The 16,003-nt window shown below is 39.7% G+C and overlaps 1 protein-coding gene across 1 annotated transcript in view; it reads left to right on the top strand.

Annotated features, from left to right (window-relative positions):
- The window catches only part of SPEF2 (sperm flagellar 2), a gene marked incomplete at both ends in the record, with an annotated part of 153,734 nt that extends 138,701 nt beyond the window's left edge, over positions 1-15,033 (top strand). Inside the window, 4 exons of the mRNA XM_080933724.1 lie at positions 1,280-1,459; positions 6,822-7,067; positions 7,202-7,324; positions 14,944-15,033. Coding sequence (XP_080789850.1) covers positions 1,280-1,459; positions 6,822-7,067; positions 7,202-7,324; positions 14,944-15,033 — 639 coding nt within the window. The remainder of the gene's footprint in view (positions 1-1,279; positions 1,460-6,821; positions 7,068-7,201; positions 7,325-14,943) is intronic.
- Positions 15,034-16,003: the final 970 nt, after the last annotated feature.

Genomic DNA, 16,003 nt, shown 5'->3' with positions numbered 1-16,003 from the left:
TGTGCCTGTCTCTTTATCCCAAGTTCTACGATTCAAGGCATGTGCCACCACACTTGGCTTTCATACAAAGCTCTTGAAAGGTGGTTTCCATGTGACTTCATGAACTCATTGTCTAGCAACATAAACATCCTCCTCAGTATTTGGGAAGAAAACTACTGCCTAACAATCATGTCACATGAAAAATATATCAATCCAGAGCAGGATTTGTAGCTGTTTATTCAGCAGAGGAACAAGAAACGACTTTAATTATATAGAAAGGTCTTTGTCTAACCTGCTGGTAGAAAATTATATGTTGGAAGAGAAACAGACTCTGGGTTCTGAGAAAGAGACATTCACATGGACAAAGAGGTCTAATGGGGGAGGTGAATACACATTTATACACATGCTGTATGCTGTCCAAGGACAGAAATGATGAGCAGGGTATGGTTTTCACTTACACACACACACACACACACACACACACACACACACACACCATCGGGGATTCTCAGCACCACTCTCAGTGTTCGTAAAATGCAACTATTCACTTGATGCTGCTTCCAAATTGAGATACTCCAGAATATTACTTATATGCTGTCAACCTTAGGGTTTTGTTTGCATTGTTTTCTTCCTTTTCCCTACTGAACTCCCTTTTCTTCCCGACAAGTCACTCTCTCGCCTCTAATTTGTATGTCCTTTCTAAATAAAGGACCCAATGAATCTACACTGGGTTACTTACATGAAAGGTTTCCTTCATCAGCGTGGGTGGGAGGACATGTCCTGGAGCAGGTCAACTTACATAATTATACCATTGGAGAGACTGCCACACGTCCACAGTCATCATTAAGTGGTTAAGCCTTATGAAAGGAGAGACTCATCAGCCCTTCCACCCTCCTTCTACCATGAAAAATCTTGTGCAGGCAACCACGGCTGCAGTGAGCTCGGGAGTGCATCGACATCATGTCCAGCAGCCATTGCTCCATAGCAAAATTAGCTTCTCAAGAACTGGTGTCTTCTTATTAATTGTATTTTAAATACTTTTTTAAAAAATCCAAGCTAGTGCTTTATGGTACTCAGTAAGCATTTGTTGGACAACTTAAGAAATGGATCTGTCTTCATTTTTGTGTCATGTAGCAATGACCACAGCATTAGTGACCTGGTATGTCCAATTACCAATTCATGCATCTGTAAATCTAAGTATGGCTAACCTGGAGTCAATCTCTGCTCATACATATTCTGTCTGCCTCCACTGCCACAGTGCACCCATTTTACCTGTAGTTACAAATTGTGTGTATGACAGTTGTTCTTTAGGTTGTTTGCTGACTATGAGAAGGACCCACCCCAGATTGACTATACTCAGATGTTGCTGTATTTTGCATGCCACCCAGACACTTTGGAAGGAGTCTACAGGGCCCTCAGTGTGGCTGTGGGGACTCACATCTACCAGCAGATTGAAACTCCAATGCTTACTGCAGAAAAGGTAACTACCTGGCACAAAGTGACAATTCTGGGATCTGGGGGTAGGGGGAGCAAAGGCACCAGAGGACTCAAAACCCATGATAGTAGGGGCTCACCTCATTTCTTTTTTGTATTTTTCTGGCTCTTCAACACTATACTTTACATGTAGTAGATCTTCCAGTAAACCTTCTTCAACTGTGCTAAAGTCAGGGAACTCAAACACTTCTGTACTAAAATTAATATCTGTTCAAAATCTCTTGGTAGGGTTGAAGTTTCCCCTAAAAGCAGCAGACTAGACTGAGCTTTGCAAGTACTTGATCATGGAAATCAAGCAGAAAGTGGATTATTAACCTGATGCACACTTTAGAGTATGTAAAAAATGTACCTGAAGCAAGCTCAGACCTCAGACACTACCCACACAAATCTAACTTTTGACCTTATTTCAGACTGGAAACCACAGGCATTTACATCATTTTCCTCAAAGGACACAGAAACCTTCTAGCTAAATCAAAAGCCAGGATAACTTCCCCTTGTGATTTCCATGATATTTCTTTGCATTTTCAGGGGAAAGGCTTCCTGTTGCATACAAAGTGACCTGTTTCCCTGGTGTCCACTGACACTTTCTCTGGCCTTTGATTCCCAATCTGTTCTCCCAAGGGTGGGATCCCGATGGTGATTCTTTCTGTGCTCTTTGTGGGCGTGGTGGGAGGGGCTGATGTTCATACCCCTAGGGCGCCAGCCACATCTATTTCCTTTTTGCGTGTATTTGTCAAAGAAGAGATAACTGGGAAGAAATAGAGAGTCCGTTGACAGCATTCATTTGTAGGAAGAGATAAGCTCTATTAGATTTGAATCTGAAGTTTGATGATGAGCACCAGGCCAGGGTGAGGGCAGACTGGAGCCCAATAAACTAGTTTGGGCTTCTCAAATATATAATATAATGACACGGCACTATACCATGGCACATACGCAAGCAAGGAGTGTTGGTATTTGCCACACTAGAAAGTGACTTTAGAATTTTGTCACATAAGTAACTTAGGTACGGTCAGCTGTCCTGGATAGCATTTGTCTCTTTCACAGTGATGTCTCTATATCCCCATTATTCATCCTTTAAACTAATACTGTGTTTATGACTAATCCAAAATTACAGCCTGCCTCGGAGACTCAGTGTGGTGGTTTCTCGGGCACAGAGAGTCTCCCTTTCCTCAGATGGTAGCTGCCCTCCTCTCTCTTGCCAGTCCCCTCTGATGCCTATATTGCTCACATGGTAAAGTTACAACTTCTTTGATGTTGTCTTCTATTCTGGACTCAGCCAACTAAAGTCAGGGTGCTGGTGAATAGTAGGTACTTTCCTTGCTCGGCATCCTCAAATTTAGGGCATTATCTGAGAAGGAGTTTGACAACAGTGCCCTGAAATTCTTCAATTTTGTAAATTAAGCTCATTGCTTAACCTTAGGTCACAGAAAGATGTTTTTTTCTCTTCTGAAAGGATGTCATCTAATTGCTCATTCCATGCCCTGGGAAATGAAGTAATGATATATCAAACAGGGAGCTAATACAAACTAAATATATACCTTCCCCCAATTCCTCTGAGATGCTCCTCACTGCCCAACCCACACAAATCACTCCCCCCTCCCTCCCTCCCTCCCTCCCTCCCTTCCCCTCTTTCCCCCCCTCTCTCATACACACACATTAGAATACAAATGGTCATCTAAAAACATAATAATAATAAGTAAAATACAATAAAAAACAGAATAGGAAAAGTAAACAGACAAACTGAAGAAAAAAAAAGACCAAAGATGTGCAGACACACATTCTCACACACAGAAATCCCATAAAACCACACAACTGGCACTCAGAATATACATGCAAAGTACCTGTAAGTGTTTTTCTAAATCCCCAACAACATATTATACAACAACAAACACCTCCAAGATATCACTGAGTCTGTTTTGTGTTGGCCACCTACTACTGAGCATGGGGCTCCTGGCCTTATGAGAGGTTTTTATACACGGTAAGACTGTTGGAGAAAAGTAAAGTTTTCATTTGTGAGAAGCTATCAATTAAAGATAGCTTCTAGATTAAGAATGAGAATTGTATCCACCTTCGTTCTCAGCTCTAGTACCTACCCCATTAGTCTGGTCCTTGTCTATCCACAATTGACTACTATGGCCAGATTATCCCTATATGGAGTCTAGGTCAAATCGTCCCATGTCCTCCAAAGCAGCTGGAGATAGCAAATGCTCAGCGTTTGTGAATAGAGCCAAACAAGAAGAGGGTGGTAATGCAAGAAATGGAATCTCAGCTTTAGGAGCCAGGAGATGAGGAGAAAGACCAATGATAAAGAGGCCACACCAAAACCACTACTATAGCAACCACTATGGTGGGTGGCACCAAGCCATCTAGAATAGGTGTATCCCTGATGCCTGTGACTTGCTTACTACCTCATCTCAGTGTTCCTACACAAGAAGGAGCTCCATTTGAAATCTGCCCTTGAGAGTTCTTTTAAAGCACAAGGGCATTGTTCAGAAACCAGGGATGTCTGCAGAGACTGAGACACATCTCTCTTTGGCCTATTCAGACTTGAAATAAACTCTAAGCACTTGAGAGTTGCCCACCTCACTCATTCCCACTAACTAACATTTTATTGCCAATTGTACCCTTCCATTTCTGAGTCCTTTCCAACCGAGTTCTAGTTTCCTGGGCAACCTCATCCCAGGAGTCCTCAAAGACCTCACTCAGAAATAACATCCCTGACTAATCTCTATGCACTCGCAAGGCATTGCATCAGATCTTTGCTGTCTTTGTATGTTGTTATGGTAACTGGAAACCCTCTTATATTTCATTCCTCCCTCTGTATCTTTGCTGCCATGCTGGTTTCATTCACTGTAGCCAAGACCTTCTGTGGAAAGCCATTGTTTCTTAGGTCATTTTTAAAAAGTCAGAGAATAAAGCATTTACCAAGAATGTACAAGTTTTAGTGAATGCAATCCTTAAGTAAGTGAAATTTGGGGGAAATAGCTAATTTTGAAACCCCTGTGGGGTTTCAGGACTATGAGGTTAGATTTTAGTAAATTGTTAGCTTGCAACACCCACATAGTTGAAGTCTTACTAAAGCCATCTTGGCAGTATGTTTGAGGCCTTGGAGTTCAAAGTATGTACACATCTTGAGTGATGCTTTTGTTCTCAGAACCAACATTAGTTTCTTTGTTAGGAGTTTAGACCTAAGCTGAGTCAATAACAGAAATGCATGCTTGGGAAAACGCACAAGCATCATTTCAGGGACACACGTGTGGACAGGCTTTGAGGTCAGTATCAAGCCAAAGCAGTATAATATAGTGCTCAAAGATGAACCCATTCCCCTGTTTGATCTCTCAGAGTTGATGCCACAGATAACTATTCTAAAGCACTGGCTTTTCTTCTGCCTACCAACACCGGATTTTCTCTCAAGTATCTGTTAAGATGAACTCTTTTTTTTTTTTTTTTTTTTTTTTTTTTTTTTTTGCATATATCTTCTATCCCTCCAAGAACACCAAACTGTCCTTTCATTCCTTCCTCTCTTACCTTATAGCCATAATGTGTATTCCAAGTCTGAAAGGGCAAAGGCAACAGGAATTAAAAACAAAGCTAACAAACAAAAATGACAACAAAAATCTCTCACGTTAGAAAGTTAGAAACTCTTTATCTGAAAGTGTTACATAAAATGTTTAAATTGTTACATTTTTATTGAAAATTATTTATTCCATGATGTATGTATATATCAGGTCTTTACAAGGGAAGCACTGCCCTAACTATGCAAATAGTCACAAGAAAACCAGATTTTGCTAACTCTGAAAGTGCCTGCTCATCAAACCAACTAGGGATTTGCTCAGCCATAGGTTCTGTCTTTGTACTGTTGCCATGGTGCCGATGCACTGTCCCCCATACACATCATTAATTGCACATATACTCTGCAATAAATTTTATGTCCAAGCTCCATGTAGCAAATATTTCATGGACTCCGAAACCTACTGATGAGCAACTAAAGAAGGAGTCACCGAGGTCACAGGTGAGGATGCTAACACCTGTTTCCTGCCTCCTCCATGTCACATTTAATTGTTGTGAGTAGAAAAGAGGCAAAAGTGTTTGTTTTAAGAAATATGTAAATATATATTTAGTCATTAAATATTCAGCTATTAAAACCCCCTTTGAAAAATTGAATTAAAGCCACTATTCAGCAAAAGATAAAAACTCTTGGCAAAAGCAAGGTGACCTCCCAAGATGAGTCAATTTTATATCATTTTCTTAACACTGGTAGAGTCACTCCATGGGGACACAAATCTACCATAGGCTTATTTCATTATCCCATTCTGTTTCTATGACAACTAATAATAAATCAGCTGAGCTGGATATTTAATGACATCAATATTCTCCTAAATTATCAGCTGTCCTTTCCTGCTGGCAAAGGGAAATCCATAATTCATGGGTTCTCAGATTTCTGGCCAACTGATATTTAAAACCATTTCTCTACATGTAAATGAATATGTAAATGTTGATTATTTTATCATTAGAGATTGTGTGTGGCCACATACATACAAAATTTGCTGCAGGTATTTTGAAGACAATGAAAATCACTTGCTTGGGCCCTACTAGTAATCAGTGTTAACACTTTAATGTGTTCTTTATCTGATTGGGAGATGATACATCATCACATGACATCATATGACATGATGACAGTACTAGGGTATCTATTCCTGTGTTTGAAGAGACTTTTATGAACTTACTCTATGAGTGCATTTTTGTTATGTGGAATATCCTTCCAAATCATAATTTTCATAACAGAATTGTGTCCATCACAAAACTATAATTTGTGTCACTGTACCTCTACTTTTAGCATTATAGATCATCTACTTTTATTATAAGAACAAATGACCTTCTGTATTTGAAACTTTTTGCATCCATAAGCATTTATTCCGGATCATACCTAATCTATACCTATGGAATCAAGAGGCACAATTAGCCTTATGGATTTCAAATAACCTCAATTGAAGTCAGTCTCAAAGTCCTATCCTACCACATGTAGATGTTGGGAGTCTTTTACACTAGTTTACTTCTGTGTGCCATTGTGGAGAAATTTTATGTACCTGTCGGTACAGTGAGGTGGGTTGAGATGAATGAGATCCACCCCACATGGGGACTTCTACACTAGAAGCTATTCTGCTGTGCTATGACTGACACTGATTTTGTGTGCAGCCAGTGCATCTTCTTCTATAATGTGTTTAATGGGTTTTGCAGTAATCCCTGGCCTTCACTTACAGTCCTTGTGTACTGAACGGGTTGATAAAGCATCTCCGTGGCTGGAAACATTTCTGGCTGACTCATGCTGCCACCCTCTAATTTGACAGACCTCTGTCTCTACCGTGAGTCCAATTGAGGAATTCCCTGAAGCTGAGGAAGGCAGTACAAAAGACTATCGGGAACTGAAGGAGGAGAAAGATGAGAGGGACCAAAAGGAAGAAGAAATCCCAGAAAATGCAAACACTGAAAAGATTTCCATTGAAACACTGCTCAAAGTGTTTGGAGGAGGAAATGAATTGCTAGATGCTAACAGATTTGCCGGCTACCTAAAGACAGAGAATATTTATGCAGAGGTCAGTTAGACTGTTTACATGGAATTGCTTTAAGTGTTTTGTATTGTGGAGAAGTTACTTTATTATATGAACTCACTTTAAAGTAACTTCAAGATTGCAAGGAAAATTAACTTTGGTTATGTTCTTCTTTAAAGAACCTCATCAAGACTTTTCAGGACCTGGGTGCCAAGAACCAGGAGCCAATTGAAGTCAATATTCTCTTGAAGCATCCTTACATTCAGGACCTGATTGCAAATTATGTTGACTATAAAATTCCAGTGAGTATTAGTCAAAACCATCCTAATTTGCTTGATCCCAGATAAGGGTACACTTTACATCCCTACTGTGAGCTATAAAAGAAGGAGAGTAAACTGAACTTGCCCAGACCTACCAGCCTGCAATGCCCAAGGGTAGCACACTACTTACTGCACAGTTGAGACAATTCTTAGTGTTGTGGATTTATATCCTTAGTACATGTTGCTACTATAAGCCTATAGGAGAGGGCTGTGGGTAGGTTATACATTAAGCTTGTTTTATGCACTATTATCAATATGAATTGTTCTGGGCAAATAATGATGTCTGTCTGCAATAAAAAAGTGTAGAGACTGAAACTCATTCTGCTATAAAGAACTAAACAAAACTACAGTCTCCATCCAAGAGCTGGTATAGTCACCATTTTCAAAACATGGTATATATGCTCAATGTAGTGCATATGAGAGTGTATTAGTTGTCTTTCAATTGCTGATAAAGAATCCTGATCAAAAGCAACATGGAAAGGAGTGGGTTCATGTTGTTTAGAGATTATAGAAGATCCTCAGTAAAATTCATGTCAGAAACTCAAGGTAGGAACCTAGAGGCAGGAACTGAACATAAACAAATGAGGAAATTACCTACCAATGTGTTCCTTGTGGCTCATCTGGCATGTTGTTTTATATAACCCAGGGCCTCCTGCCCCAAGGTGGTACCTAGTTGTCCCGTCTTTTAAGTGGTGATAACAATTATTACTGTGCATACTCGTGTTTACAATGTAATTTTCACATGGATGAATGGCAGAAGAACAGTGTCGTATAAATAAACCAAGTAGATACTAAATTCTCAAGCTGTCACGTGTGGATTAAAAGCATAGCGGGAGCAAGATTCTTGGAAAGTAGAAATAATTGGGGTTTGGGAGTGGAGTTGGAGAAACGTCTGTGCACATTTTCCTATTGGGATGGAACAATGGAGACATCCTGGATGGAAAGCAGGCATGGGCCAATGTATAGAGGTGGGACTGCATGGAAGGGCAGGATCCAAACCCTGAAAGGCTGACTGTAAATCACATAAGGTGATTCCACTGGATTAGTGAGATTAATTAAAACTGAGCAAAACTAAAAGTCGAATTTTACACTGAGTTTGAAAGGGCAATTATGGAACCAACAGACTTTGAGTATGGGATTATGTTATTCTATTATTTTTTCATCTCTAAACCTTTCCCTATCACCTAATCATATGTTATTATGTCATTTTTAATAGAATGAGTTCAATACCTGGTTGTTTATATGCCATCTTTCACCCTACGCAATCCGTTCCACGTATAAGGGGAGAGGCTTCTCTTGAACTAGTAAAATAATTACTAAATCTGCTAGAATCATTTATGACAAAATTCCTTTTCTACTACCCATAATAAGTAAGAGCATAAAGTAACAGGCCAATTATTTCCTCCCTTAATGGAAAGAAAACCTCCTTCAAAACCTGGACAGCACAACAGCCCTTTCCACTGGCCAGAGAATTTCTGCCTGACAGCAGAAGCCTTGAGATTGGCAGCTTTGAAAGTCAGCCTCTGACGAACTGCAAGATCTCCAGAGAAATCCAGAGGCTCCAGAAATCTTCTAAATGATATGTGCCTCCCATTTTGGACAGTGTTTACTTCCTACAGGGTATTGTCTAGTGATGGTAACACCATGAGAGATTTTTTTCTGAATAGAAGCTTGGTGGCTTGAAGATAGAGGATAAGAAGAGATGATATTCAAGGTCCAGACACCAAAGCAAGACTCTCATGGCTCTTCCTTATGCAGGAGTGTAGGCAGTAGCCAATGGTTCCAAGCCTTAAACAACAGTATGCCAGGAGAATTTAACACCGTGGTCATCAGGATCTCTTCTGTACATTTCCACCATCTTCTTATGTATTCAATTCATTTTCTTCCTGGGAACTCTGCCTTCCAATCATCCTGCCATTAACCAGACTTCTAGAACCAGTATCACTTAACACACTAGAAACCTAGCTCCTTTCTCCTTTAGTGAATTAGTAAGCTATGAGTGAGTTAACTCAGAGGTCGAATATGGTAAGTGTGATTCAGATCCGTAAACTCTTATTTTTCTTGCCCTTCATATCTCCTGACTGTTGCTGACCTCAGTAATCAAAAGGCTGGGTCTGGAGCTATCTGATTCTGACTAGTAAGACTTATCAACAAGAGTTGTACCAAAGACCTGGAGAGCCTAAAGACAGAGATTTGAGATCTAGAGAGGAGTCTCTTTCCACTAAGACATTTCATTCTTGTTCTTGCTAACCAAATAAGGAGGAAAGACAAGGAAGGAAGCGGAGGGAGGGAAGAAAGAGTGGAGCAAGGGAGGAAGGAAGGAGGGGGAAAAATAGAAAGATAATAAACATTTCAGACTATGGGGGGGGGGTTCTCTCATACTTGTACTGTTAGTTTTTACTCCAGGTATCCATGTGTAAGTAAATAGATCACATTTTAAAATGAACATTAACCACAGTGATGTTATTTGAAGATCGTTCAAGATAAGTAGAGCCAAAGCTAGAGTGTGGTTTCTCAAAGTTAAGAAGTTGTTTGCTACTATAAACAGTGGGAAAAAGGGAGGCTGCTGCTTAAGAGTTCTGTGTTTACAAGGTCTATGTGTACAAGCCACAGCATTTAAAAATACATAAGTGAAAAAAATGTATTACATGTAATGATAACAACACACCCTAGTCCTGTTCCTGTTTCGAGGTGGACGGACTCTGTGCTTATGAGAATAAGTCCTAGATTCTTGCAAATGTGTGGTGCTGAGAAATGTTCTTCACAACTGTAACATGGAGATAACTGTCAGACCTTCCTCATGGGGCTTTTTGTATGGATGGAATGAGTGAACAAGCACAAAACGCTGAGCTCAGCTCCAGGCAGAAAAGAAGCAGATCCTACTGCTGATGCTGATGCTGATGCTGATGTTGATGCTGAGGCTGAGGCTGAGGCTGATGCTGATGCTGATGCTGATGCTGATGCTGATGCTGATGCTGATGCTGATGCTGATGCTGATGCTGATGCTGAGGCTGATGCTGATACCGAGATGGATACAAACGTCTCAGAACCAAAGACAAAGCTTGTAAGTGACGTGCGGAGTGGCAGCTGGATGGGCAGACAGACGGCTTGCTTTTCATCTCTATGGATAGAGACAGTTTTCTCTGGCACACAGCCATGATGACCAAATGTTAAACTGAAGTCCCAGGAAAAGTCAACTAGAAACTCCAGATTTGGTGCTGGAAGCTTTTTTTTCTTTTTCTTTTTCTTTCTTTTTTTCTTTTCTTTCTTTCTTTCTTTCTTTCTTTCTTTCTTTCTTTCTTTCTTTCTTTCTTTCTTTCTTTAAAGATTTGCAGCTAAATTTCTACTCCTATAGACTTTGTACAGAGAAAGCAAGTCCAAAAATATTTTTAAATTGTTAAGAATAAGATTTTGGTAAATGTTACAACATTAGTGAAAACACCATGAGCTGGGAACAATGTCAACTTCCGGTGACAATTGTGTGGCTGTGCCAAGCATCTGATCCTCTCAGTCCTCTTCCTCAAATTGTTGACTTTGGCCCCCCTATTTCATCTTGAATTTATCCAGTGCTGATTGGCATGTATCTAGAGCATGGCATGGCATGTTGCCCATGCTGAATAGTACCAGACAAACACAGAATGAATGCCTGAGCTCCAAGATGAACTAAGGTCTACTGACATAAATGCCTACCTTCTAGGGTTGCAACAAGTTGGACCTAGAAAACAATGAAAGACACTTTTTTTTTTCATGTAGCTCACTCAAGGTTAAACCACTGCCTCTAAGGAGGTCAATGTTTTAAAGAAATGAGGTCAGTGTCATTCCTAGCGGGGACCTACTAGTGACAAATATGTAAACCAACAAGTTAGAAAGTGAAATAGCCCATGTCTTCACATGTAAGGTAACCACAAGTTGAAAGCTCTGTAATTCAGTCTGAAGCAAAGAAATTTACATTCTTAAAGCATTTTTTTTTTAATTTGGAGGAAAAAAAATTAACATGACCACTCTGCAACTCTAATATGTATCATGTAATTTTACATATGTAAGTTTATGTTTATGTTGAGAAAAACAATGATTTAGAAATTAAATGTTTTATAAGATTACCATCTGATAGTAAAAGAAGAAGAAGAAGAAGAAGAAGAAGAAGAAGAAGAAGAAGAAGAAGAAGAAGAAGAAGAAGAAGAAGAAGAAGAAGAAGAAAGAAGAAGAAGAAGAAGAATATGGGATAAAATCTCGGGGAAAAATCTACTGCTCAAAAATTCTACATTTAAATTTCTATGTAGATGTGATGAACTGACATATTTTTCTTTATTAGAGTATGAATACTGTCTTATTCATTTACAAACCATCTTTTGATTTATACACTATATGACAGTGTTGATAATTGCTTTTGTAAACATTACTTAACATGACAACTCCTTTACAGGATTAAAAAGGAGAATTTCTCATCAGCCAATATCAAGTTAAATGGAGAGATACTTGAAGCAATCCCACAAAAATCCCCATATGTATTCAATGTAGTACTTGAAGTGCCAACTAGAACAATAAGACAACAAAGACAGATCAAGGGGATACAAGTTAGCAAAGAAGAAATTAAGGTATCAATATTTGCAGATGATATGATAATATATATAAGCGACCTCAAAAATTCTACCAAAGAACTTCTCCAGCTGATAAACAGCTTCATAATGGTGGTTGGGTATAAAATTAACTCAAGAAATCAGTAGCCTTCCTTTATAAAAATAATAAACAGGATGAGAAAGAAATTAGGAAAACAATTCCCTTCACAATAACCACAAATACTATAAAATATCTTGGAAAAACTCTAACCAAACAAGTGAAAAATCTGTATGGCAATAACTTCAAATCACTCAAGGAAAAAAAAATTGAAGATCTCAGAAAATGGAGAGCTCTCTCATGCTCATGGATTGGCAAAATTAACATAGTAAAAATAGCCATCCTACCAAAGGCAATCTACAGATTTAGTGGAATTCTCATTAAAATCACAACACAATTCTTCAAAGACATGGAAAAAGCAATTCTCAAATTCATCTAGAAAGGCAAAAAAAAAAAAAAAAAAAAAAGCCAGAATAGTAAAAAAACAAATTTTAATGATAAAAGAACCTCTGGAATCACCATCCCTGACAAGCACTACTGCAGAGCAATAGTGATTAAAAAAAAAAAAAAAAAAAAAAAAACACTGCATGGTATTGGTAAGGAGACAGTCAGTTTGCTCAATAGACTAAAATTTAAAATCCAGAAATCAAACTGCACAATTATGTGCATTTAATTTTTGACAAGAAGCCAAAAATAAACAATGAAAAAAAGATAGCGTCTTCAATAAATGGTGCTGATCTAACTGGCTGACTGTATATAGAAAAGTGAGAATAGACCCATATTTGTCACCTTGCACAAAGCTCAAGTCCAAGTGAATCAAGGACCTCAACATAAAATCAGATACGCCGAATCTAATAGAAGAGAAAGTAGGAATGAACTATGAACTCATTGGCACAAGAGGAAATTCCCTACAATGAACTCCAGTGGCTCATGCTCTAAGATCAAGAATTGATAAACAGAACCTCATAAAACTAGAAAACTTCTGTAAGACAAAGGACATAGTCAATAGGACAAATCGGCAACCTACAGATTGGGAAAATCTCTTCATTAACGCCACATCAGATAGAGGGCTAATATCCAAAATTTATAAAGAACTCAAGAAGCTAACCACCAAAAAACCAAGCAACCTAATCAAAGCATAAGATATAGAACTAAGCAGAACTTACAACAGAGGAATCTCAGTAGTTGAGAAGAACCTAAAGAAATGCTCAAAGCCATTAATGATCAAAGAAATGCAGATCAAAACAACCCTGAGATTCCACCTTACACCAACCAGAATGGCTAAGACCAAAACTTCAGGTGACAACACATGTTGCTGAGAATGTGGAGAAAGAAGAACACTCCCCTATTGCTAGTGGGATTGCAAATTGGTACAACCACTCTGGAAATCAATTTGGGGGTTCCTCAGAATATTGGCAATAGATCTTCCTGAATACCCCTCTTAGGAATATACCCAAAAGATGCCCCACCACGCCACAGGAGAGTGTATTTCACTATATTCATAGTGACGTTATTTGTGTAGCCAGAAGCTGGAAACAATTCAGATGTCCCACAACAGAAGAATGGATACAGAAAATGTGGTTCATTTGCACAGTGGTAAACTACCCAGCTATTAAGAATGAAGACATCCTGAGTTTTGCAGGCAAACGGATAGAACTAGAAAGTATCATCCTGAGTGAGGTAACTCAGACCCCCAAAGACATGCATGGTATGTACTCACTAATAAGTGAATATTAGCCCCCCCCAAAAAAATACAGAATACCCAAGACACTGTCAACAGAACTCAAAAAGCTCAACCAGCTGAAGGCCCCAAGTGAGGATGCTTCAGTCCCACTTGGGAGAAAGAAGAAAGCAACCACAAGTGGGGAGGGAGGAAGGGACCTGGGAGGGAAAGGGGACTGGGTGGAGGAGGGGAATATGATCTGGTTTTGGGTTGGGGAAAAGGACTGATGCCCTGAGGGCCAGCAGAAAGAAGGGAAGCAGGCAACCTCAGGAGGCAGGAGTTTGGGAGGACCCTCCAGAATGGAGCAGAGACCTGGGAGGTGAGAGATTTTCAGCACTCACAGGGAAGGATCTTAGATGAAATGTTCTACAGGGTCGAGAGAGGAATCTTGTAAAGCCCACCTCCAGCAGAAAGACAGGGATGGAGTTGCTATCCCACAGTCAAAACTCTGACCCATAATTGTTCCTGTCTGAAAGAACTGCAGGGATGGAAATAAAGAAAAGTGTGAGGAAAAGAAGGTTCAGCGACAGGCCCAAAGTGGGATCCAGCTCAAGGGGAGGCCCCAAGGCCTGACACTATTACTGAGACTATGGCGTGCTCACAGACAGGGACTTATCATGACTTTCCCCAAAAAAGACCCAACAAGCAGCTGAAAGAGTCAGATGCAGATATTTGGACCCAACCAATCAACAGAAGCTGTTGTTGAATTAGGAAAAAGCTAGAAGAAACTGAAGGGGAGGCCAACCTGTAGGGGGACCAACAGTTTCAATTCACCTGGACCCCTGATATCTCTCAAACACTGGATCACCAACCACATAGCATACATACACCAGCTGATATGAGGCCCCTGACACATACAGCAGAGGACTGCCAAGTCTGGGGTAGTCAGCGAAGATGCACTTAACCCTCAAGAGACTGGAGGCCCCAGGGAGTTTAGAGGTCTAATGCAGACATCGTCATGGAGATGAGGGTGGAGGTGGGTGTATGAATAGATATGGGATATGGAACAATCATAGGGTGGACCGGGAAGGGAATAAAATCTGGAGTGTAAAAAATAATAATAAATAAAAACCCTTAGCTATTATTACAAGGGTAGAACTGGTGGTTTCAGAATGGAATTCACACTAAATGGGGAACGTTTTTCCCAGAGGAAACAAATGAGCAACTAAAGGGAAAATGACACTAATAACTGCCACATCTAAGATGCCCATCAGTCATAAATCCTTAATTTTCATTTGTAACTTCCCCTTGATTTTTCTCTTAGGACATTAAAATGATTCTTCAAAGGAGTGAGCATGCACAAGGCAGTGACGGAGAAAGGTCACCCTCAAGACTTACAGATGAAAAGAAGTGAAGGCTGTGTTTATTTTATTTTATTTTATTGAATAAATATTCGTAATCAAATTGACTGTGGAGCTTCTTGTACGCATCATGGTGATGGGTGTAAGTGGGACTCCTTCTCAGTTGATGAGAAGCTGTGAAAAAGAAATCTGAAGTCAAAGAACATGTTAGCCATAAAATCTTGAGAGGGGTCGGGTAGAGGAAGGGAGGAAGGGAGGGAGGGAGGGAGGGAGGGAGAGAGAGAGAGAGAGAGAGAGAGAGAGAGAGAGAGAGAGAGAGAGAGAGAGAGAGAGAGAGAGAGAGAGAGCTTAAAGACATAAAGATGAAATTTTAAGTGATCCTGGAAAAAGAGATTACCAGAAACAATACAGTCAAAGTAAGCACACTCATAAGCCATAAGTAATGAAGTCTTCCTGTGGGAAGCATCTATATTGGCTGAATATGTTGTAAGTCCCACAGAGGAGATTATTCCTTCCATCTTACAGTTCTTGCTTCATAGATTGTAAACCTTGAACAATCATCCTAGCAACCAAGACAAAAGGTGCATCATTGCCTTCCTAGACCACCCACACTTTTAACTATTTGTACTCGTGTCTACTAGAATGCAAAATTTCCCTCACAGACAGCTGCACTGTTTACGTGATTATGGAGAAATTAAATTCAACCTAAAGGAAATGATCCCTGGTTCCCTCCTGTGTTGTTACCTCTCATAGTTTCTTAGTGGGTCCTACTCCTCTCACCATGCATGTGTCTGCAAGGGTCCTAGGAATACATCCTCTCTGCACATCTGATTTTTAGGGGTGTCTTCCATTTGCACGAAATTTACAAGGTTTGAAAAAGCTTACAGGTCCTCACATCTATCTGAGACCATGTCCTTCAAAGGGCAATCTCATTCTCTTCAATAAAGACTCACACCTTGGAACCACTGTCCGGGCAACTGTTCTTAGGAGATCATTACATTAGGTTAAAAGGAGGTGTTATCT

The sequence above is a fragment of the Micromys minutus genome (genome assembly GCF_963924665.1).
Source record: "Micromys minutus genome assembly, chromosome: 20".
Taxonomy (NCBI): Eukaryota; Metazoa; Chordata; class Mammalia; order Rodentia; family Muridae; genus Micromys; species Micromys minutus.
Note: the sequence above shows the minus strand (reverse complement) of the source record. Positions and strands in the feature narration are given on the sequence as shown.